General features: G+C 38.9%; 1 protein-coding gene across 1 annotated transcript in view; it reads left to right on the top strand.

The window, feature by feature from the left end:
* The window catches only part of KCNB1 (potassium voltage-gated channel subfamily B member 1), a 237,482-nt gene extending 221,998 nt beyond the window's left edge, over positions 1–15,484 (top strand). Inside the window, exon 3 of the mRNA XM_060772136.2 lies at positions 289–15,484. Within this exon, the coding sequence (XP_060628119.2) occupies positions 289–2,319 (2,031 nt within the window). The 3' untranslated portion in view covers positions 2,320–15,484. The remainder of the gene's footprint in view (positions 1–288) is intronic.
* Positions 15,485–24,890: the final 9,406 nt, after the last annotated feature.

Raw genomic sequence — 24,890 nt, 5'->3', positions numbered from 1 at the left:
CCACCTCTTTCAGCTTGACTGTTTTCAAAAATTCTCAGGTTTTTGATACTATAGGTTCAGGCAAGTACATACAAAATATTTATTTGCATCTACAGCTGTAGTAACTTTCAGTGGTATTGCTTAGAACAAATTACTGCAGCAGTAAAACTTCCTCTCAAGTAATTCCATATGTATATATGAGAGAAAGGTGGTTTAATTGGAAATGAAAGCTTGTTGACAAAAAATGTCATCAATTCATTGATGCTCAGTCTTGTCAGTGACACTAACCATGTTTTGTTTTCTTTGCAGATTTTGGCTATTATTTCCATCATGTTCATCGTCCTCTCTACTATTGCCTTGTCACTGAACACACTTCCTGAACTCCAAGGCACAGATGAATTTGACCACCCCACAGATAATCCCCAACTAGCCCACGTGGAAGCAGTGTGCATTGCATGGTTTACAATGGAATACCTCTTGCGGTTTCTTTCCTCTCCGAAGAAGTGGAAGTTTTTCAAAGGTCCATTGAATGCTATTGACTTATTGGCCATCTTGCCCTACTATGTCACCATCTTCCTCACAGAGTCAAACAAAAGTGTACTTCAGTTCCAGAATGTACGCAGGGTGGTTCAGATATTTCGTATCATGAGGATACTTCGAATTCTAAAGCTAGCCAGACACTCCACTGGTTTGCAATCCCTGGGATTTACATTGAGGAGAAGCTACAATGAGCTTGGATTACTAATTTTGTTTTTGGCCATGGGCATTATGATCTTTTCAAGCTTAGTCTTTTTTGCAGAAAAAGATGAGGAGGATACAAAATTCAAGAGCATCCCAGCATCCTTCTGGTGGGCAACAATAACTATGACAACAGTTGGCTATGGAGACATCTACCCTAAAACACTCTTAGGTAAGATTGTTGGTGGGTTGTGCTGTATTGCAGGGGTCTTGGTTATTGCACTCCCTATTCCAATCATTGTAAATAACTTTTCTGAGTTCTACAAGGAACAGAAGAGGCAGGAAAAAGCCATCAAGCGGAGAGAAGCTCTTGAAAGAGCAAAAAGAAATGGGAGCATCGTATCCATGAATATGAAAGATGCTTTTGCCCGTAGTATAGAACTGATGGACATAGTTGTTGAGAAAAAGGGAGAAAATGCAGGGAAAAAGGATAAAGTTCAAGATAATAATTTATCCCCAAGCAAGTGGAAATGGGCCAAGAGATCACTCTCTGAAACTAGCTCTAACAAATCCTTAGAGACAAAAGAACCAGGATCACCAGAAAAGGCAAGGTCTTCTTCCAGCCCTCAGCATCTGAATGTTCAACAATTAGAAGACATGTACAACAAAATGGCAAAAGCTCAATCACAGCCCAACCTCAACATGAAGGAGTCAAGTCAACCCAACAAACAAAAAGAAGAATTAGAGATGGAAGCCATGCCTGGCCCTATGGTCCCTTTGCTGACCACACGTGCAGATGGGATAATTGACATGAGAAGCATGTCAAGCATTGATAGCTACATAAGCTGCGCTACAGACTTTCCTGACTCTGGGAGATATTCCCATAGCCCATTAACAACACTGCCAACTAAAAGTGGGAAAAATCCACTTCAGGACTCATATAGGCCAGAAGGAAGTGGGGCAAAATTCATGGAGATAAAACCCAATCTAGAAAGTGGCCACTGTTCTACCTTTTTCATAGAAAGCCCCAGAAGTTCCATAAAAGTTACCAATCCACTGAAACTACGGTCTTTGAAAGTTAACTTTATGGAAGAGGATGCCCTAAGATCAGCAGCTTCAAGTGTCCTGAGAATATATCCAGATCCGCTCAAGAACAGGACATCTACAGGTGCTGCGACAGACAGTTCAGGGCACTCTGATAGATCTTTGATGAGCCCAGAAACATCTGTCTACACGACTGCAAGTGCTAGAACTCCCACAAAGTCACCTGAGAAGCAGGCAGCTGTAGTTTTTAATTTCCATGATGCTGGAATACACAAATATATTGATGCTGACACCGATGACGAAGGTCAATTGCTATATGACTCAAGCCCTCCAAAAACCAGGCCAGGAAATACAAGCCCCAAATACAGCATTTCACATAGTGGCTATTTCAGGCCAAGAGATAATGTTTATAGAACAGAGAAGAACCACTTAGAGACTGCTGCTTTGCCCCCCTCCCCAAAGCGTGTAGGGCAAAACTGCCTTTATTCCATGGAAAATATCACTGGAAGAACCCATGGTAGCCATGAAACTGTCAAATTAGAGAATCACATTTCACCTGAGGTTCACATATTACCAGGTGGAGGAGGACATGGTAACACACGTGATCAAAAAATTTGATGCGTGCCCTGGAACTTTTTTTCTTGAAAGTTGAAAAGGAATGCCTTTACACTCAACACACAAAGAAGAGCTTCTGCATGGCATGAACTTTTGACTTGAAACAAGCCACCTCTTTTGTAATAGACAAGAGGATTCCCTCAAAGTGGGTTTAGGGAACAGAATTCCTCTGGATTCATCACAGATGGTTGCCCTGAACAGTTACAGTCATCAAGTATAACAAAAATCGTGCATCTTGATCATAATTTGATCTCCTTTCAGTTTCCTTTATTGAAATCGTGTGACCAAATATTCCATTCACTCTCCCTTTTTGACAGACCTCTTTTATGGCATTGCCAGTAACTGATTTGCATTACCGTCTTAAAGGCCAAGGCAGTCACAGTCAAATACTGGAACAAATAGGTAGATTGAATACAACAATCAGAAATGCAACGCTTTTTGCTTAGGGGCAACTGTTCCCAACACCCCCATCTATGCCTTTTTCTTTGATGGATACGAGGTCTGAAGGTAATAGGGTGGGCTTGGGTAAGCTTACGGCTACATTGCAAAATCAGTGAATTGAGAAATAAACTTTTTAAATTCTCTCTGTGTGCTTAATATTTCGAGATTCATTGAGAGCTCAAGTTTTGTTTTACAAATGTCAGCAGGGTGAGTTGCACCATTTGTATCCGAAATCTAAAACACCCCATTCAAAATTCAGTCCAAAATGTTTGTGTTCTGTTCTGCTAGAAGGAACACGAAATCGGAGATCAGAAAAGCAGGTTTTAAGTTGGAATTAGGAAGACAGTTTCCAAACTTAAAGACAGTGTGGTGCATGAACAAGGCATTCTGTTTTTCTTACCTGTGAGGTATTTTGGGGAATGGATGCACAATGTGTGTTGGAAGAGGGTATTCTTACTACCCAAAAAACAACCAATGGAAAGTGCAATAATTGGAAAGTCATGCTGGCTTTGTGAACAGCTCTACTGGTAAAGAGACTAAAATAAACAGTACAACAAGGCATGCAGCATCTGTGCCCTGAATTATTTGCACACTCTTTCAGAGTTTACAGTCAACCTGTTCACCAAGCTAGAGAAATCTTTCTAGCACATATTGCACTCAAATAGTGTTAAATAAAAAGATATGCAAGTTTTAAATATAAAAATATGCAAAAGAAAAAAAGAAGGAAAGAAAAAAATGTTCCTAAGCAATGAACCTGAGGCTTAATCCTCCTCTCATTTGAACTGGTATACATCAGAACAAAACTGTTTTGGAATATCTCAACTGTCAAAGAGACATAAATGGGAAGAGAATTAAGGCCAAGACCGTAGAAAGCTTCAACCATTTCTCTTTATCCTGACCACTTTAAACAAAACCATAAACAGCAATACCAGCTTAGACTTACAACTTACACTGTTTTATCAAATCTAGTTTCATTAAATTGTATTGTTATTAAAAGCACTTTATGTTGATGTTATAATTGCTTTGGACAAAGGTAGAGCAGAGAAGCAGACAGAATGTATATTTAACAAAATTTAGCACTTTAAAACAAGCACTGTCTTGATTTGTGCCTCATTACATCTGTGATTTGTTACCTGCCTGGTAGCAAACTGCGTGATAACTGTGATGCTAACACTTGATAATGTGCCCATTGTTACTGTTCTCATATATATATATATATATATATATATATATATATATATATCTGTCATTGACAATTTGACTTCTGTTTAGAATACACTGCATTCTTATGTGAACTCCCTGTCTATTGTGAGAGGTAGACTGTATAAGCAGATGCCTAAAGTCACTGCCATCCAAAAAGGAGAATGGAGGAGATCATATGAAATAGACATGAATTGAAGCTCAAAATAACCTAGCTAAAGATAAAGTCGTCATTGTTTTCTTGTTCTGACCTGCTGTAGAGGTTTTGATCCATACCTTTTGGGTGAAGCCTATAAAGGCAACCAATAAATAGTTTAAAATGCATGTATCACTAGCAGCATGTATCCTGTTGGTGTACATGCAAACTAAGATCAACTTACATCTACCTAGGTCTTTTTTGTCATTACAGAGGTTGGGACTCATTTCCACAGTGTGCAATAACCAATTCCCAACTCACAGTGGTTATTGCAAAATGCCACCCCCACCCCCCACCCGGAATGGCCATTCCATGGCTAATGGAGACTCCAGGAATGAGCAAAGTATCCAGTGATTACTTTATCAAAGACATAAGCTACTGACCTCATTCACAGATAACTTTGTGGAAGATGTTATCAGTCTCTCTAACTATGTTCCACAGCAAGATTCTTCTCCCATCTCCTACAGTCTCCACTAGCCATGAAATGGCCGTTCAGGGGGCTGAGGAGTTGGGGCCCATAGTAAAGGTCCATCTGTGGAACTCTTATACTATGCTGGGCAATGTAGGATCTTGGTTAGTTGGTGTTTACAAGATTTTCAGTAGCTATTTTAGGCCCGAAATCCTATTTTGTGCCTCAACTAAGGTTGATCCAATCAAAACAATGTAAATGGATACCTACCCATTCAGTGAACCTATTCTAGTTGGGGCAACTAACAGTTTGGTTAGAATAAGAAATTGACAACAGGGATGACTGACTTCTTGTCTAATACATGAGATCAGCTCTTTTAAATATGAAGGTCATTAAATGAAGTGTACAACATGCCTTAGTATATAATTCTGAAATGGGACTACAAAATCTACTACATCGCTAAAAGTAACTTATCATCTTCTGGAGATCACAATTTTATCCACTGCTTACCTTTCTGGTGCCGAAATAGCCATTTGGTTGTTTCCAATTGTCATTCTTGTCGGTTCAAGCTGTACTGTATTGTACTTCCATCGCTAATGCATGCAGCATGAATAGACAAAGAGCAATAAGCAACATTGGTCATAGAAATTGTTATGGGCTGTAATGATCACTTTATTAAGCTAGTCCTTTCCACAAAGTTAAATGGAGATACAGAGATTTTGCACATTTGTTCATTTGATTTGGTACTATTGGGATGTTTCTTCAGAACCTGGCACCATCATTACCATATGCATTCACAGCAGTATGAACATTTCCAGATGTGAATAAGATCAAATTGTCATCAGTTTAGTCTAGTATGGATAGTTCAGTCTCATTCCATGCTAGGTGTTACACAATTAAAAAAAACCCCTTCTGTTTAAAGAGGTATTGACAGAATATTAAATTTCAGAAAGCCCAATTTTTGAAATGCATTCATTATTTTAAAATTATGTCCAAGGAGAGTTTCACAGTAATTAACAGAAGTGTGCTTAGAAGAGCTGAGTTAACTTGTAACCATAGAATAATTATTAGGAAATGAACGTTAAGTTCAGCAGTAAAATAAATACTTCACATGCTTCACAGGCAAATAGCTTATATGACTTCCATTCCTGGAACCTCCCTAGTAAGGGAAAACCATGAAATCTTGGAGAACTGCTATCGGGTAGTGTCAAGAATACTGGTGCAAATAGACCAATGATCTGACTCATATTTGGCAGACTTCCTATATTCCTGTATTGCACAGATTTTGGTCTAAAATCCAGAAGTCCCAGTCTGAAACAGTGAGTAGATCCATTGAATGAATGGGACCTGTTGATCAACAGGGCTATCTTAGTTCGGTTTAAGAATTGAATTTCCCTCTTAAACATACTTACTATGAAATTCCATTGAACTCAGAGGACTTAATTGAGGACAAATGTGCCCAGGATTGATACAGTCCTCATACATTCCTGTATGAGGACTGTAAACCATTTGCATTAGCAAAATTGATACGTATTTTAGGTGATTTAAATTATCTCAGCCTTAGGATTGACAAAGAGCCAAATGTAGTCCAGAAAAGTACTATGTCGGTGAATGAGCTCCAGGTAGAAGGAAAAGCAAGTGAAATTTGGTCATCTGCATGCCAAGCCCCTAAATTGTTTGTGTTCCAAGTCTGTTATGTCCATCGTCATCACAAATGTGTTTTTTTTAAAAAGAATTCAGGGAAAAACTACTTTTTTGATAAAATACAAAAGAGTCAATAATAGTGACATTGCATATGTTAAAGCTGAGTCTTTTGTGTAATTCTTTTCAGAAGAACTGTGTTTTCATATCAGGAAAGAAAATGTTCTTAATATAGCCATATAGCCATACAGAGAAATTATTTAGCACCTCAAATTTGGTTCACAAATGACAGTCAAATGCATTGTGACATTTTTTAAAAAACTTGGAAAATCAACTGGTGCAACTCTCCTTGTAACCAAAGTCCCCCACCCTATCATTTCCCCCCTTTGTGCAGACTAATGTGACACAAGTCTCAAACACACCTAATCAAACCTTTTCAGGTAGCCTTATTTGAGGTTGCTTTTGACAACTGGGTTGAAAAGTGTCATGAAAGATCTACCTTTTGAATGTGAATCACCAAAGTCCTACAGATTTCTTATAGAAAGGGGAAAATTAATGCTGAGCATACAGTATGCTCCAATATATTTCTTTCATCCTGTTTGTGAACATGTCATTCTTGCTCACTTTTGGTAACTAATGAAAAATGAAGTCTGGTTTGTCCCAGGGAAGACCGCTGATATGAATGAGAACTGCAAAAAATCATGGTAACACACTTGTAACTTCCATTCATTTCAGTGCAAGTGACACTGATGAACTTCCCAGTGGTTTGTGTCTCCCAGGATGAATTTAAATGATGTGGTGCCTGAGAGTTAAATTGTATGTACAAATTAAGCATTAGCTGTATCATCGCTGAGAAATCTATGCTGAGCTAAAAAAATTCAATGAAAGTAAAAAATGAAGAATTATATGAGGCTGGCTGCACTCATCACAAAATTTTGAAAATGATGCCTCTCTATAATTTGCTTGCTTGTTAGGTGCAAAACTATCCACATTGCTGGAGTTACTTAAGTTGACTGAGCTTGTGCAGTGAAGGTAAACTGAAGTACACAAACAAACTCAGAGCTCAAACAAGCCAGGTTCCTGACATGATTTATTTCTTGTTTCAGACTATTCACAAGGGAATGAAGGGTTTAATCAATCTCTGGGGAGATCTCAGGCCCAAATTCCCTCATTTGATCTTCCATCCCAACCTTCCTAACAGGTTGCTTTGTGGGTAAAGTAGTGGATAGAGACAGAGCTATGTGCATATTAAATTGTTTTCAACAGATCCCCAGTAATAGGACTTCAGGTGGTCCTCTACTTCTATCAATTCACCCAACTAGGCTTACCTAGTAGCATTACTGGGTAACCACAGTAGTTGGTGATTGTACCTAACCTCCATTTTTATTTTCTACATTGCCCCTGAAATCATATTGCTTTGGAGTATTGTGGGACATTAAGATGGCTACCCAGATTGGGCTGAAGTTTTAATTTCTCACCATGCCCTCAACTGACAAAACAATGGTTGCACTACTGAAAATAAAAGGGATTGGTAGCTAGACACTAGTGGTTAGCATTTCTGGGAACTCTGGGATGTGAAAAGTTATAAATAATACATTCTCATGGAAGGAGCTCTGGAAATGATACAGTCCAGCAAGAGATATGCCAGGTGGTGTCCTTTCTCATCTCTTTAAACTGCAAAGATGAGTGAAAGAAAGAGGGAAATCCTGCAAACAAAAGCAAGAGAAAATGAATGACTTCACCTTAGAGATGGACTATTAACCATGAGAAGGATATTACCAGGTTAGAAGCACTTAATGTTTCCCCAACTGTATTATTGATTTTTTAGTAATACAGAATAATCTGTATTCTGTACGGAATAATCTGTTATCATTTTAATCATTGTTACCATTGGTTCTGCACCATACCATCAAGCAAGCTAGCAAACAGGCTGCAATTTGTATAGTGATAGGATCTCGTACCGCTTGTGGTATGTCTCGGGTTTGGCTTGCATTTGGCACAATCAATGTCACAGTGTTAATGAATGGGTTGAAAGAAAGAATACAGACTTTTGCACTTAGCTGAGAGGCATTGTTTCTCTCAGCTTCAAGCTTTTTTCTTTCTTTTTCTTCTTTTTTTTCATTAAGGAAAAGTAACTGTATTTGTGATTGTGGTAGATTTCTCAGTGCCTTTTCTTAAAAAAAAAAAGTCACCGAAGCACACTTCAAGAAAATGAAGAGTATTATATGGTGTCCTGTGAATATATACTTTTTACGAAAGGCTCAAGAATTAATTATTGCAAAAGAAGAAGATGGTGACCCACAGAATATGTATCTCCTCTCTGAACAGACTATGAGGCAAAAAGCTGAAGGATTTTTTCTTTAATTTTTCCTATGGATCTCACTTTGCGTTTAATTCCATGTGACATGTTTCCTTAGCAACTGTGGCTAACCTAAACTGTAGCCTTTCCTTCCTTTTGCAGATAAGGTACAATATTCCTGAGCAAAACAGTATTCTCTTCTGTAAAAAAAATGTAATGTGTTGATACTATTTGTACCTGTTATATATTTATGTCTTGACAATGATGAATGGTACAAACATATGATTCATATAACAGGGGTAGTTCAGACGCATGTGGAAGTCACTAAAGCCACATTCTCTCGACTGCTACACTCCACATGACATTTGGTAGATGCGAACAATCTTCTGAAACTCCCACGCCATGCCATTAATGCAGTCACCAAGGAAAGCAACAATAACAGTCAGTGATGTCGCTGCTACACCGTATGTGGCCGAGGATGGACTCACCCAGCCTGTTAGTAGTATTGGTTATCATAGGTTGGGCTCATTGTATATCAGCTTTCCTTCACACTGAAGGTGCACTTATTTCCAATGCTGCATTTCTTTGCATGGCTGACTTCCAGTGCTGCTAATGTATTTGGATGGGAAAGTGAGTGGAATCCAGCCATCAGTATTTCAGAAAGAAACTGAATAAGGGCAGCTTTTTCATTGTAGACCTGCAGTGATGGGGAAAAGCTGTCACTATTGAATACTCCTTCCTCTGCCTCATACCAATACAACCCAGCAGCTTCTGTTAGTTAGCAATCCAGTTCTCGGTGACCTTTCCCCAAGAGCCCTTCAGTGAGGAAGCTGGCTAATTGAGATTGCATATCTCCCTGCAAGAATTACTCTCACGGTGCTCCTACATGAGGAGGCCCCATACAACCCATGCTGCTTGAATGTAGGGAGGAAACCTCCATGCAATGTCCAAAATGGACATGTCCCTCAAACTCCCCACCTTATGATCCCTGGATATATCCCATCCATCCCATAAAAACCTGCTTGTAGCAATCCACTCCCAACACTTTCAATGTCCCTCTTTTCCTTAGTCAATTCTTCCTGTGTTATCAGTTAGCATGCTTGTAGATGGTAACCAAAACAAAGCAAAAGTAGTCATGTAGGTTGCTTTATAAACAACCTGTCAGGGAGAATATGGCTTTAATAAAGTTCTGGTTGAAAGTACAGGCGTTTGCTGTACCTCCGGTTTGCCATTGTGTTGGCTCTGTAAGTATCAATGTAGGAGAAAGTCACGTGACTTTCATGCATTTCCAGAGTAGTCTATTTTTCTGTTCAGATGAAAAGAAACAAAATTATGTAAAATATATATATATCTGTATTTTTAGCAAATTTATAATAGGGCAACTAAGTCAAAATTCTTCTTTTGTATTACGGAATAATATATCAGTCTTTACTGTCAACCACTTCCATAGCTCAACTTCTGACTTCAGTGTGTGTGAGAGAATGTGTGTGTGTGTGTTTGTGCATGTGTGCACACCTGTGTGTACATATACATGCATGTATGAGTGTGATCTGATGAAATGTTGCAATATCCCAAATTGAATTGTGTTTGCAAACAGTCGCAAAGTCTAGCGTTGTTATGTTTTTTCTATTCTCCTTATCTGTCGGATGTTTTATAATTGCAAATGAAGGTTAATGTGTTTTCATCCTCCTGAAAATTCAGGAGGAATCAGAATGGCTCAGACTCTGAAATTAAGTAGAACATAGACATGTAATCCATTAACTTCATCCTTTGACCTCTGTGAGGTTCTTCCAGATGTATATCAATTGTAATACGATTGAAACCAATTGGGATGCACAGATAACATAAGAGGCTTGATCCTTTGGGAATGTTAAAAGCCTGTCAAAAAGGTATCATTCACCCATGTTTCATATGCAAAAAAAAAAAAAAAGGAATGCCAAGCATCCAGATATTTTCGAGGCCCAGCCTTTTGAGACTGAGAATAGAAGTTGAAGCTGAAATTGGTTAGAGGGAAGAGCTGTTGGCATCCCTTTCAGAAGCCCATTATTTAGCGAGCAAAGGTGACAACTTAGGCAAAGGTGTAGGAGATGTGACAATATCACAGCAATCTACGTATCTGTGCCAGATTCAGAGCTAAAACATCCAGAATCACCTCCCAGCATGGGGCATTGTAATTTTTAACATGAATGCTTCCAAACTCTGGACACATTTATAGTTTTGCACTCTAAGGATGAACCAAAATGTTCATCTCTTCATTTCATTTTTTATCATCTGCTCCACACCATGTATTTTTTAACCCATAGAAATTTGTGGTACTCTTTGCTTAATTGGGTTGATGTTAACAAATTTCAGGCCACACTGTGCTTTCTTTGTGTAACAAATTAGTCCACTTTCATGTGAACACAACAAATTTAATGGCTCTGGACTTTCAATGTCTCTTCAATGCTGGAAATTTGGGAAGGGAAGGAATAAAATGCACAGGGCCCTTAATCCTTATTTGAAGGGATTAAATTTATTTTAATCCTGGTGATGGGACAGCATCTTTCCCTGCCTGAGAGCAATAGGCTAGCTTAGGGCAGCGCTTTTCGATTTATCTGATGTCGCACACCAGGTTTCCTCCTAAGGTGCCAGCTATTAGTACCATGTTTATTCCATATTATCATTTTATTGGCACTGTTTTTTTGGAAACCAGCCACAAACTGGGAGCTGATGATTCATGGGCTGGCATCAGCATTTTGAGTAAGACTGGCTTAAAGGATACAAGACCAAGCTCTGTCCCTTCAATGGAAGGAAATGGCAATGGAGGTGCAAGTTTCCAACCAATGCTGTTCTACATTTATAGCCTGAGATAACAGCCTCATTTTTCTTCATTATGACCAGGGCATAAACTATATGGCCACATGATAAAATGTTTCAGACTTTAAAAAATTTCCAACTTCTGAAAGTGACACATCTTTAAACTGAATTAATAGTCCAACTAGTTACTACCTCAACATCTTTGGTTTTTCTAATTTGAAAAAGTTCATGGTTGTGGGAATATTTTTATGAACCTCAGCCCAGCTTAAAAACTTCACTTAATGAAAGCTCCACTGTTCTTGATGACCACTCTAGGACCAGTTCTCCTTTCAACAACAAGTATATTGGCTACCCATTCTTGTTTTAAAAGTTGGTTTGGGTACTTGTTTATTATAGAGATGTCCATAGAAATGAAGAAGGAAGAGTAACTAACTTTAATCATGTTAGGCCCATGACTTAATTTTCTAATCTAATAAACTTTTTCAGCCATTTATAAAATGTCCCAGTTTTTTTCTCCTCCTCTCACATTTCCCCTTCTTCAGTTGGTGCAAACCAAGCTGAAATTGCAAAAGTAGTTTGTACACAACTTAGTAGATAGAGAGCCGAGAAAGGGGCAGAACCATGCCCTTCCCTGTAGACTTGGCCAAAAGCAAACTGTGGCAGCCTCTCCTATCTTGTGTGCTCTTCCTCATTAGCAACATTTACCAACATGACCACACTCTGATTTTGCTTGGCCACATATGTCCTGTTTTTTATCTATAAAATGTTACCGGGTATGATGCACAAGGCAGCCTTAAGATGTGACCAGGGGAAACAGAAGAAGCCAATGGTCACAAATGTGGGCAGGCAAAAACAAGTGCTGGTTAATACTATGGGAGAATTCCAAATCCCTAAAGTAAACCACAAAAATTAATGGGGTTATTTATTAAATAATTAATCAGTTGAATCTACTGGCACGTCTCATCTGTCTGTCATGGATATTTGTTGTTTACTCCCCTCCCATCTCTAGTTCAGTAAAAAGATAATTGAAAATATTGGCTAGAATCCTGTGTCAGATACTTAAATATACTTAATTAAGAAATGGCTAAATCAAGTTTTTCTGGCCATGGAGGAGTGCCTCTCTGGAAACAAACAGCTGACTGTAGTGTCAAAATTGTGACTAAGTATCTAGCATGCCTATGGAACAGTTAAGTATACCCAACTAGTTGATACAGAAATTTGGCCATTTTTTAATGGAATTGCCTTGATGATTAAAAAGAGCCAATTTTAGCAATAGTATGTGGGAACTTCAAGAAACAGACCTTCCACACGAGACAACCTTAGATTCAGTCCATAGAGAAAGTTTCATCACTTAATGGGGTCATTGTCAAAGGATGCTATTCATGTCTGTACTAGACACCACACATCAGCGTTCCGTGCTGCTTTGCATCATTTAAAATGCACTCAGACGCTAGTCAGTGTTTAACTATACACTCTGGATTTGCTAAACACTTGAGCAAATTACATTTTTGATTGATAGCTTCGAGAATACTCTCTACCCAATATGGCCCTATTGCTTTTCCAAGCTCTGGATAGTTATGCACTTGTAAGAAAATCTTCTCATGGCCTCTTTAGGCCTTCCCAATCAAAAACTGAGCATCATTCACATTTCCAATTCTGCCTCACATAATGGATCACTGAACAGTATTTCAGCTTGGGTCAGCTCTTTGCCTGCTTATTTTCCTTACCATGATTGCAATGTGATGTCCTCAACTGCTGAGGAGTCTTTCTTAAATTATTCTTGCCAAGGAACTTGTTACAGAGCTGCTCCTATTTGTTTTTGTGTGCTGTAACTTATGTTCCTTTGGTTTGTCTTCTGAGACACTCTCTGTGTTACTGTGAACCCCTGATATTATTTGTGGCTACAATGTTAATTACTAACTCTAGATCCATAGCTTTTGGAACAAGTACCCCCAACCCAGATTCAATCACTAATATGATAGAAACATATTGTTGTATGCTCTCAAGTGGTATCTGACTTATGGCAATCTAAGGTGGCCTCATCATTTCGTTTTCTTGGCAAGATTTGTTCAGAAAGTGTTTCCCATTACCTTCCTCTGAGGTTTAGAAAGTGTAGCTTACTCAAGGTCACAATGTGGGTTTCCACAGCTAAACAGAGATTCCAACACTTCTCTCCAATGTCATCATTCAATGCTCAGACCACGAAAACGTGCTAGTTTTCAGAAAGGATCCGGCTTGCTTGTAAATACATCCTTCAACAGGTAACCTAAGCAAAATACTAGTAATGCTGGTCTGTGTCAAGCTACCCCACTACTTTAAGGAGAAACACCCCTTTACTTCTAAGGGAATGTTTTCCCAAAATTAAATTTAAGTGCTGGTGAGGAATGTCCTCCCCCCTCTAAAAAATCAAAGTTCCAAGATTAACCAGAGATACTACATTTGCAACTGAAGATTTAAGGTACTCAGTCTAGACTACAGATGAGAATACATGGTCCTTCCGATTTTGTGGGAGTGCATCAAGTTTTAATACAGGCTAAATTGGCTAAGGGGATTGGTTGTGGTAATTACAGAAGTTGCAGTTCTACAACATCAGAAAGGCCATACATTCCCTACCCCTAGTGTAGAGCGGGGGATCTGTTCCAGGATCACCCGCGATAAGTGAAAATCCACGAAGTAGGGATGCAATATTAATTTTAATATTTATATATTATTTTCTTACCCAAGCTTCCTTACCCACCTCTCGGCCCATCCCAAAGGCACCTGCCTGCCTCCCTTGCCTCCGCAGACCCCAGCAGAGCCTTTGGAGCCATGCAGGTAGCAGCAGACCAGGGAGGCAGGCCTTCCCCGCTGCACCTCAGGCCGCTGCACTTCCGGGGTCCCTGGCCTCCACTGGACATAAATATTTTATATTTTTAATTAATATTTTCAAAAACCCGCAAAACAGCAAGTTTGCTAAAAGCGAACCGCGAAGTAGCAAGGGAACACTGTACTTGGGTGTGCCATATTGGATGCTCCTGAAGCATTGTCCCATGGAGAAGATTACAATGCCAAGGTGAAAATAATTCAGTGTGTTTCTCTACTATGTGAAGTGGCTAGAACTGCTTTGATTCAAGATGCAGGAGCTAACCACAGTCTTTGCATGCAGAACCTTCCTATCTTGTGAATATCTGTGCTCCAGGCACACATGCATGCATCATAGAAGAGAATGACTAAAGAGCAACACAAGCTTATGTAACCATTCACAACAGCTACATTTAATGCCCTATTATTTAGGTGTCAAGCACATGATGGTGCATAGTTACTCATCAGATCTCAAAGGGAAAGATCAATGGGAACACTTGTATCTATACCAGAGCCCTGGAGATAGAGGTCCCTATCTCCTATGCCATACTATTTATGGAATTAATGGCACAGTACATCTCAGTAGACCTCTTCAAGTTTTCCAACCATGTTGGTGCAACAACAGCAAGCAATGACACAAGTGAAATAGCTTTTGATGTTCTATAAGTCTTCACTCTGTTGTACAGAATGCAGACATGGATACAACTAACATCATCAAGCAATGGTTTGTTTAAAGAAACATAAACCAAGACAGGAAACTGTACCATGAATATATTAAAGCAAATTAAAATATGAAACAGTGGGGGGGGGGTGGGAATCTACATTTGGATATTTACATTGTAAATGATATACCACAACAAATTGCAGAAAGCAATGAATCAAACCCCGAAGCTGAATTTGTGCATCAGACAGTTGACGTGCAACAGCTACTGGTCTGCTGGTTTGTGCACATATTCTTTTCATTCATAGCCCATACTCTCAAGTCTCAGTGCATCAAAAGCCGTTTACCCGTTTGAGCATTAACAATTCCCACATGTCTGGGAGGAAATAGGATTTCATTAGCCATATACTAGTGCACTTAGAGTCTTACTTTTTTAATATTTATTTTTGGTAACTTTAATTTAAACCTTACTTGATGAAGTTTATGGACCTCTCCAATCGTTTATGTAAAAAAAACTTTTAACAAGTGTCTTTATATGCATGTAGTGGTATGAAACTGTGATCATTGTGTGACATTCAAAAATTGTACTGTCTTGTAAAATATGTCCAAATGTCTACCAATTTTAAAGCAATGGACCCTCCCTCCAGATTACAAAAATAAATAAAAAGGTATGGTTAAAACTGAGCATGAGATTCATTTTATACTTAGCTTGTGATTTATTTCAATTTAGGTTGGATTACTTCTGTAGTAACTTGCCCTGTCTTTATGATGACATATCTTATTATAAGATGGCTACTTGTTCCAAAATATGATATTTGCAAGTACAATTTAAGGAATAAGAAAACTAATAAATAATGCCATAACACAAGTCTTCCTAGTTGTTTAGTTCTCTGCCCAAATAAGTTAAGAGTTGCCACTCATTTCCCCCTTATAAGAAGATAAGCAGAGATTGCAAACGGAAATCTTTAAACATAGATAAACCTGAATGGTTTTCAAAGACAAAGTCCTCTATACTATAAATTCATTTTTAAAATGCATACAAATCACGAAAGCAGGACAGAATACCTTTAAAAGGCTATCTCAGTGAGTTTCTGAAAATCTGACGGCATAAGAGCATTTTTGCTTGTTGATGGAAGGAGTCAACGCAGCTTCAATGGGAGGAATTTCCAGTCTGGGAGCAACCACTAAAAAGGCCTTCTTCCTTTTGTTTACCAAACAAACCAAGGCAGAGAAAATGATCTTGAAGATCACATTATTCACTGGGCTTTTAGAAAAAGGCACTGTATACTCCCCATTGCATGATGGGACATTAAACAGGCACATTGGTAAATAAACAATAGGTTGTCTGATGTTGGCACTCAACAGGAGGATTGTGTACTGCAAACACTACATTACTAAATCAGTATAAACACACATTGCTCAAATGTGATGTAGGATATGACAAACCCCCATGACCAACAGAAAATACTGTGTTTTCTGATGGTCTTTGACAACCTCTCTTACACCCCTTCGCGATCCCTCAGGGATCCTTACCCCCAGGCTGAGAAACACTGCCTTACAGGCTTCATCAAGCAAACATTAAAGCCCAAGTTAAAATTGCATGCTTCTATAGCAGGCCTGGGCAAGCTTGGACCCTCCAGGTGTTTTGGACTTTAATTCCCACAATTCCTAACAGCATCAGGCCCCTTCCTCTTCCCTCTCAGCCTCTTAAGCGGAAGGAAGGGGCTTGAGACTGTTAGGAATTGTGGGAATTGGAGTCCAAAACACCGGGAGGGCCCAAGGTTGCCCATGCCTGTTCTATAGCTTTTTATTTCATCCAGGCCAACATTTAAATAAATAAAGGAGGCATCATCTCTCTTTTGGTATATCTGCTCTGAATTATTCTGATGTTCATATCTCTGAAACTTTTGAAGAACATGAAATGGGTAAAAAAACATTTTTTTACTTTATCCAATCCACTGGCATGCAGTCTTTTGCGGTGTTTTAGAATGGCACAATGCATTTTACAGTACCTTTTAGATATTTACTCTGAATGCATAAATAGGCAAGCAAGAACACCCTGCTGAAAGCAGAAAACGTCACCCTGTTGGAAGCTGAAAATTGCAATTATATTTCTGTGAAGGTAACTATGTGCCTATATGAGGTGATAGAAATCAGTAGTTAGGGTATACTAGTGTGTTCCCTCTTTGTCTCGTCTGCTCTGTGGTTTCCTTATCTATACACAAATGCAAAGATTTTGACTTCATTTCCTCTTGCACATGTTGTTTCTTCTTTTAGTCTGCTTGCTGACGATCACACAACTCATCTTTCACTTTCTTCTGAAACAGCTCTGTCATAGATATGAAAGGCACCAAAATCTGTCTAATCTTGGAAGCTATGCAGGGTCACCCTCGTTAGTACTTGGATACAAGACCATCCACAGATTCCAGGTGCTATAGGCTGTATTTCAGAGGACAAAACTGAGCATTCCTTGGCTAAGAAAACCTATGGAATTCATGGGCTTGCCATAAGCCAATAGTCAACTTGAAGGCATGTACCCACACTGTAAACACTTCACTCTTAACTGACATTTATAGTTCCAAACTCCAGTTTCCAAACAGGCCATTTATTTTCTCATAATTCTAATGGATGCTGTACCATGTTCCCTAACTCAATCTGAAAGAGATGTACTGTATTTATAAATTTCTAGAGTAGTACTATATGTCATTCTAAGAGGCATGATGGGTAAAGTGATGGTGGAAAGGTGAAGCTATTGTCCCTCTGCATATATTTAATGTAATAGTTGCATTGGGTATCATTTTATCACTTCCATTTTTGAAATGGAGTTGAATTGTGGAGAGAGAGAGTGCATAAAGTTCCAGCAGAGGGCTATTTGCTCCATCTTCACATTTTTAGGGTAAGCAGTTGTTTCAGGACCCCAAGAGACCTCATCAGCTGCCTGTACTCAGTGTGCTGTGTGACTAGGAGAGGGTTACAGATATTTCTTCCCAGCACTCCAATTTCCAGACCCCGAAACACATTGGTAAGGATGCAGCAAGGCTACCAAGGTAGGTTTCAACAGATGGTATCATCAGACATAAATGCATTGATGGAACTCCATTGTGGGAATCATGTTGATTAGAAAGTTGCTCCATATCTTCTAAAAGTCCTTTCACACTATATATTTATAGCATTATGATTTCATCTTAACTGCCATGATTCCATCCTATGAAACCTTGAGGTTTATTATGATGTTGCTGAGAATTTTAGATATCTTACAAAATAACAAATCTCTGGATTCCATAGAATGCAATTATGGCTACTTAAAGTGGAATCACAGATGAATAATTGTGTAGTCAGAGAGAGAGAGAAGCACATCATTTTATTTAAACAGTATTACTATTTAGATCAGTAGTTCTCAATCTGTGGATCCCCAGATGTTTTGGCTTTCAATTCCCAGAAATCCTAATGCTGGTAAACTAGCTGAGATTTCTGGGAGTTGTAGGCCAAAACACCTGGGGACCCACAGGTTAAGAATCACTGGTTTGGATAGAAAGGAAAATAGACAAACAGGTGTTTTGACTGTGATGACAAAGACTAGAAAAATAAATAAATAAGTGGTTTAAATAGGACATCCATTCTAAAGAACTTCTCCAAAGTTATAATAGGTTTAACTATCAAAATACTTAACTGGAGCATTTCCCAGACATGACTAGAGATACCAGAGACAGAATCCCAAAACCGCGTTGAGTCGCCAATTTAGGCTGAGAAACAGCGGTATACCAGTACAGTAATAATAATAATAATAATAATAATAATAATAATAATAATAATTGGTGTTCCCCTACAGGAGCAGATGGAGATTTTTGTCTAAGGCAGCATATCCACATTTGGTTAGATTCTAGATTTTAGAAATAGATTTGCAACATGTGATATCACTGAACATGGATGCCCTTGTGCATTTTGTCATGCATCCTTTCCACATCTGATAACTTAGCTCAGTTGTACAATTTTGCCACTCAACGCAAAGAGTGTATAGGAAACTCAATTTGTTGTTGATGAGATTATGCAATGTTGATGTAGATCACAGCCCAGATGTTGAACCCAAGTCTTTTAAATGCACACTCCCTACAGTACATTACTAACAACTAAAGCATTTTCTCCCAAAAGGAAGACCACCACAAGCCAACAAATATATCAGCTAAAGTACTGTAAAATAAGGATTGCATAGGGCTTTTGTATTTCTATGCTTAGCCAGCAATAAATTCATCAAATTTGCTATCTAGGTTCTGCTCAGATTCAACTAACGACAGATGCATATGACCCCCTTCTTTCATTCTGTCCCCTGCTCATTTCAGTAAGGTAAGTATGCAATGCATACAGTGATTGAAACCGATTTTAAAGTAGAAAATATAATGCTAAAGGGAAACATAAGCTTGACAATCAAAAATGAAGTGAACAAAGCTCTCAAATGTCCAGGTGGCTGCCTGCCCACCTCCTCCTAATCATGAATTAGAAGCCGAAAAAAGGATCAGTCAGCACATATGGTAATAAAAACGACCATATTTTGGCAACTTCAGCTGATGTCTATGGCAAAAGTGCCAATTTCATACCAAGAACATCGTGCCCTCTGGCAACCATACCAAGAATTCTTCATGGCATCTTTAGCATGAACCATGATCCGATACTACTATGGGTTGTTGTAAGTTTTTTGGGCTGTATGGCCATGTTTTAGAAGCATTCTCTCCTGACGTTTCACCTGCATCTATGGCAGGCATCCTCAGAGCTCACAACATCAGGAGAGAATGCTTCTAGAACTTGGCCATACAGCCCGAAAAACTTACAGCAACCCAGTGATTCCGGCCATGAAAGCCTTCGACAATACATTGATTGATGAAGGATTGAAGGATTGATGAAATGGAACGTAAAACTAGATCTATGAGTTAACAAACGCTGACCATGTAAGAGGAGAAATTGGGTTTGTATTTGGTTTTATTGATTTTATTGATTTTATGGTTATAATGCACGAATTGTTGTCAACTGTGAATTGATGTAATTTTGTCTGATTGTTTTATGATGCAGGCATCAAATTGTGCCTTTGCTTTTGTAAGCCGCCCTGAGTCCCCTTCGGGGTGAGAAGGGCGGGGTAAAAGAACCCCAAATAAATAAATAAATAAATAATTGATACTACTATATTTTTGCTTTGCAATATGCCAAGTAAGATCATGCACTCAAAAATGTAAAAGGAATGGAGAGCCCATCTTTAAAATGTCCATACAACATCAGGAACCATTACTGACTGGAGTGAGATTTGCACAGATACATGTATACAGTTTTTGTTTGTTTACTTCTCTCCCAACCATATTTGCTAAAATGGCTAGAAAGCATCCACTCTAGCTGTCATGCCTTGATGCTATGAAATCCTGAGAGTTGTAGTTTTACAAGCTCTTTAGCCTTCCCTCCCAAAAAGTGCTGGCACTGAGCCATGTCAGTTAAAATGGTGTGAAGCTGCCATAATTCTACAGTGCTGTAGATGCCCCCATCACTGACCTTCTTCTTGGGCAAGCCTGCTCCAAACATGATGGGGTTCTGGATAAAATCTCTGCTACCCTTCCCCCTTCTCGGGCAACCTGGCAGTGTGTTCTGGAAGTCCCTACTATGCTCAGTCCTAATTTGATACACTTCTGGGAAATTTAAATGGCAGCTGGATCCAAGCACCCAATGGTAGGCTGGATATTGGATGAATAAAATGGCTTGAGACTTAAGAACAGTTGCCAGAGGTAGAGTTTTGTGGGGGATACAGCAGTGGCATGAGTATGCCAGTTGCTGACACTGTTGCTCTTCGCAGGAACATATCCAACGCTGATGTAAAATCTCCTGTTGAGTATAGTCAATTTTGGATTAAAATATACTGATCATTTCCTCAGCTGCCAATGTTATTACTTACAGAAAATAAGGGATGTGGCGGCTCTTCAGCCACCTCTCCAGGACAAGCAGTGAAAGGGGCCTTTAAGGTCCCCTTGGAATCTGTCCCAGGGACTGAAAAAGAAGTCAAGGGTGGCTGCAGGCCAGATTCAGCCATTGGGCTGATAGACCAAGACAGATGCTGGAACGGCTTTGAGAATGATTTCCTTGCCAACCCTTCTAAAGATGACAGTTAAGAATAACTGTTAGGACAGACTAATCCAGATAAATGTACAAATGTACATTATTTTATGAAAACTAATTTCCATTAGCTGGCTCCATTTTATAAGCCTCTTTGCAACCATCATCCACAGTGCCAAAGGTTGCAATAAATTGAAGACATTAAGATATTAGGTATAAACGACTGAAAAGAGGAGTCTGAAAACATTTTTTTATTACTTTTCTTTTTTTTTCTTTTAAACTCTGCAAGAATTTGGTGTCAGATGTGGCTTGCGAGGGCAGTTTAGTGATGCACTGTGGGACATATAACTGCATATGTGCATTACTAATTTATTTGATTTCTATCCAGCTTTCTCCAGAATCTGGTGCTCAAGTTGGCTCTTACAATAAAATTCTTCCTTGTGTTTAGATACAATTACTTTTCTGACCCCTGGAACTAAGGAAAATAAATTGGCTCCTTCTTTTTCATCAGTGGTTCCCAACCTTTTTTTGACCAGAGACCACTTGACCAGGGACCACTATCTAACATTAGTACCAAAAGGGTTACGAATCAATTTTTGGTCAACTTTAGATTCAGTTTGGGATGCTTATTCAGAAAATTGCATTGGATAGACCATATCAGCTCCAGTTTCTGATACAGAACATATGCCACTGTCAGTGATAGGGAAGGAGTGGCAGGCAGTGTGAAAGGAGCAGAAATTAAATAAATTAAATAAATAAAGAGGAAGGAGGCTCATGGACCAGATTTTCGTCCTCGCGGCCCACTGGTGATCCACTGCCCACAGGTTAAGAACCACTCTTCTACATGGTATGCCTTCATATACATAAGATAATATTTTTCAGATATTTAAAGATGGTTGTCAAGTCCCCTTTCAGTCTTTTCTTCTCAATGTTAAACATACGTATTTCCCTCCGTCATTCCTCATAGCACTTTTTTCCAGGCCTTGATCATCTTGGTTATCCATTTCAGGATACATTCCAGCCTGTCAGTTTCTTTTTTGACCTGGGGCATCCAGAACTTTACACAATATTCCAGGTAAAATCTTACCAAAGTTGAATGAAGTGTGCAGCTATTTCCCTTAAACTGAGCGCCATGTTCTTGTGATGCAGCCTAGAATTTTGTGGTTTCTTTAGTCACCATTTTGCTTTTTTGCTTTTTTTTTTGTCATGTAGTCATGTTCATTTTATGGTCTACTAAGATCCTAGACCCTTTTCACATGTTTTGCTTTCAGGCCAGGTGTCAGTCATCTTATATTTGTGCATTCCGGTTTTCTTATCTAAATGCACTACCTAACATTGATCACTATTGCCATTTTAGAATACTTTGTCCCTTCCACATGTAACTAAGATTAAATCCAGTTTAAAAGTTGCAGAAATTGAATTGTGCATGGGATGCCATTGCACTTGCAGGTGACCGTGCGTATACATGTGTATGCATGTATGCATGCAGATTTGGTGTGTATTTAGTATATGTTCAGTTGCTCAAGGGTTGCATAGCACAATCAATGTGAAGTTTTATGCTAGTCAACCCTAATATAGGATTTCTGAAATTAAACTGTAATATGAAAACACAGGAAAACAAATTATAATATCAAACTACATTTGACTTCACAGATTCTGTATCCACAAATTGGTTTTGGTATCTACAAGGGGCTGTGGAACCCCAACGGATACCAGCATACATTCCTTAAAAGTCAACATCCAGTAACTCATGATAAGTCTGTGTTTGCTTCACAGTGAAATGACAACTAGGATGAGGATCCACCCAATCTTCCTTGAAGGGATTTCCAGTTTGTAAGCTATCACTTCTTCAGCTATTGGAATTTTAAAGAACAGAGTAGATTCCATCATGGATTGTCATCTAGACTGGTTTTTTAAAATTTCCAAGGCTGATCTCTCATATCCCAGAATATCTACAGGCTCACTTTAAAACTACTAGATAAACAAAGTCTGAAGATGATGACAAGGAACACACTGCTGAGAGTGTTGCACAGTTGGTACCAAGTCATCCAGTGATCCCCCCAGCACAGCAAGATAACATCACTTGGTTGACTCATCTTCTTGGGCGTAAATAACTCATAATCCAAGAGAAAGAGAAAGAAGTAATCAAAGTTGCAACTGGAAGGTTTCTATACTGTACAAACAGGTCACAATTCTCTCCTTGGAATTTCTCATTAAAGATTCTAAATATCTCGGTGTCACCTTAGATCGAACACTAACATATAGGAAACACTGGAGGAACACCAAGCACAAAGTAGCTGCACACAATAACATCCTGTGGAAACTTACTGGGAGCACATGGGGTGCAAACCCAAAATTAATAAGAACATCAGTCCTGGCCTTGTCTTACTCAATTGTCCAGTATGGAATGGGCAGATCAAAAGACAACCAGGCAAAATGGTGCTACCTAGAAGAATCCTCCACCTTGTGTGACTGTGAACAGACAACTCCACATCTGTATGCTTGTCCGCAATATCCTTCCTCATGTACAGAGGAAGAATTGTGTGAGGCTACAGATAATGTGATCGCTGTTGCCCATTTTTGGTCAAAAGATATTTAGCTGTTTGTGCTCCTTCTATTTTTATCAGTTTTATACTCATTTATGTAATGCTTTGATACAAAATAAATAAAATAAAATAAAGATGGTCACTATGAAGCTTTCAAAACAAGCATGAATGAAGGTGGTTGATAGGGGGTAGGATGTTTTTGATTTCTGCCTCAGGCCCTAAGGTTAACTCTTCTCATTTCCTAAACCCATAGTACAATATACATCTTCACACCAGAAGCCAGAATGGCTGGAGTCCTCTAATTAGGTTCTCCTCCCACCATTTCTTCCTTCTGCCATCTGTCCTCTATTACATGACACATCCCTTAGTCAATTAGCAGTACCAATCGGATGGCTACACCAAGCCAATGAAATTACTCAGAATTCAATACTCAAGAATGATTTATCTCCCATTAAGATGTACATATTTTTTCTTAAAACCCTTTAAAACTCCAGTCAGATATAGCCAACTGAGAATTTTTACATTGAGAAACCGGACTTCTCTGTATGACTTTGCTGGTGGAAGCAGCCACCCTGGACAACAGATTTTAAGGTAGCAAATTGTTCACTGTTTAATTTTATTATTGTTGTATGTTAACTGCCTGGGAAGAAGAAGAGAGGCCCCTTATGGGATTTTCTACCTCATGACCAAAATAACTTGGCATTCTTTGGGTACTGTGATCATTGGCTTGGATTGAAGATGCCAAAAGTAAAATGTATTGCACTAGTTCGCTCTATCTCTCTCACAAACAGAGTATTCTTAGTTTACTGTTCAGTAAAAAGAAGTGGACCCTCAGTATCAACAAAGGAGACTGGGGTCTTTTCTGAGCAAGGGAATGAAGATAAATATAGTTTTATCCATGCATATCTTCTAACAAGTCACAGAGTGCTTATGGCCCAGCAAGATCAGAATGTGGTCAAAATGTCAAACTTATTATGGAGGAAATACACAGAAGCTAGGAAAGATTTTGCCTGATTCAACAGAGAAGGGCAAGATTCTGCTCCTTCCACTCCTCCCTGATGAGTTGAGCACAAACATGTTTAACTATTTGAATTCACTTTGCAGAAATTAAAACAAGCTAAGGGTAAAGGGGGAAATGGGAGAAGAGAGAAACTGTGACATTTTGAAAACCTAAAAAGTGGGACAACTGAGGATGAACTGGAACTGTCCTTGCCAAATCCGTGCAGGCAGACTTGCTACGTACATGTGTCATGAGGATTTACAAGGATACCTCAGGCAATGACACTTCCAAGAAAAGGGCTTATTTTATTATTGTTGTATTGGGCAAATATGGCTAGAAGCAGGGTCCTTCCCTCTTCGTGGAAGACAATAGCTTGCCAGTCATACTGGCCCACCCAGCAGACTTATTACACTACAGAGATGGATCAGCTTCCTATCTGTAGCAATGGATCAGATGAAAA

The sequence above is a fragment of the Anolis sagrei genome, chromosome 4, assembly GCF_037176765.1.
Source record: "Anolis sagrei isolate rAnoSag1 chromosome 4, rAnoSag1.mat, whole genome shotgun sequence".
Classification (NCBI taxonomy): Eukaryota; Metazoa; Chordata; class Lepidosauria; order Squamata; family Dactyloidae; genus Anolis; species Anolis sagrei.
Note: the sequence above shows the minus strand (reverse complement) of the source record. Positions and strands in the feature narration are given on the sequence as shown.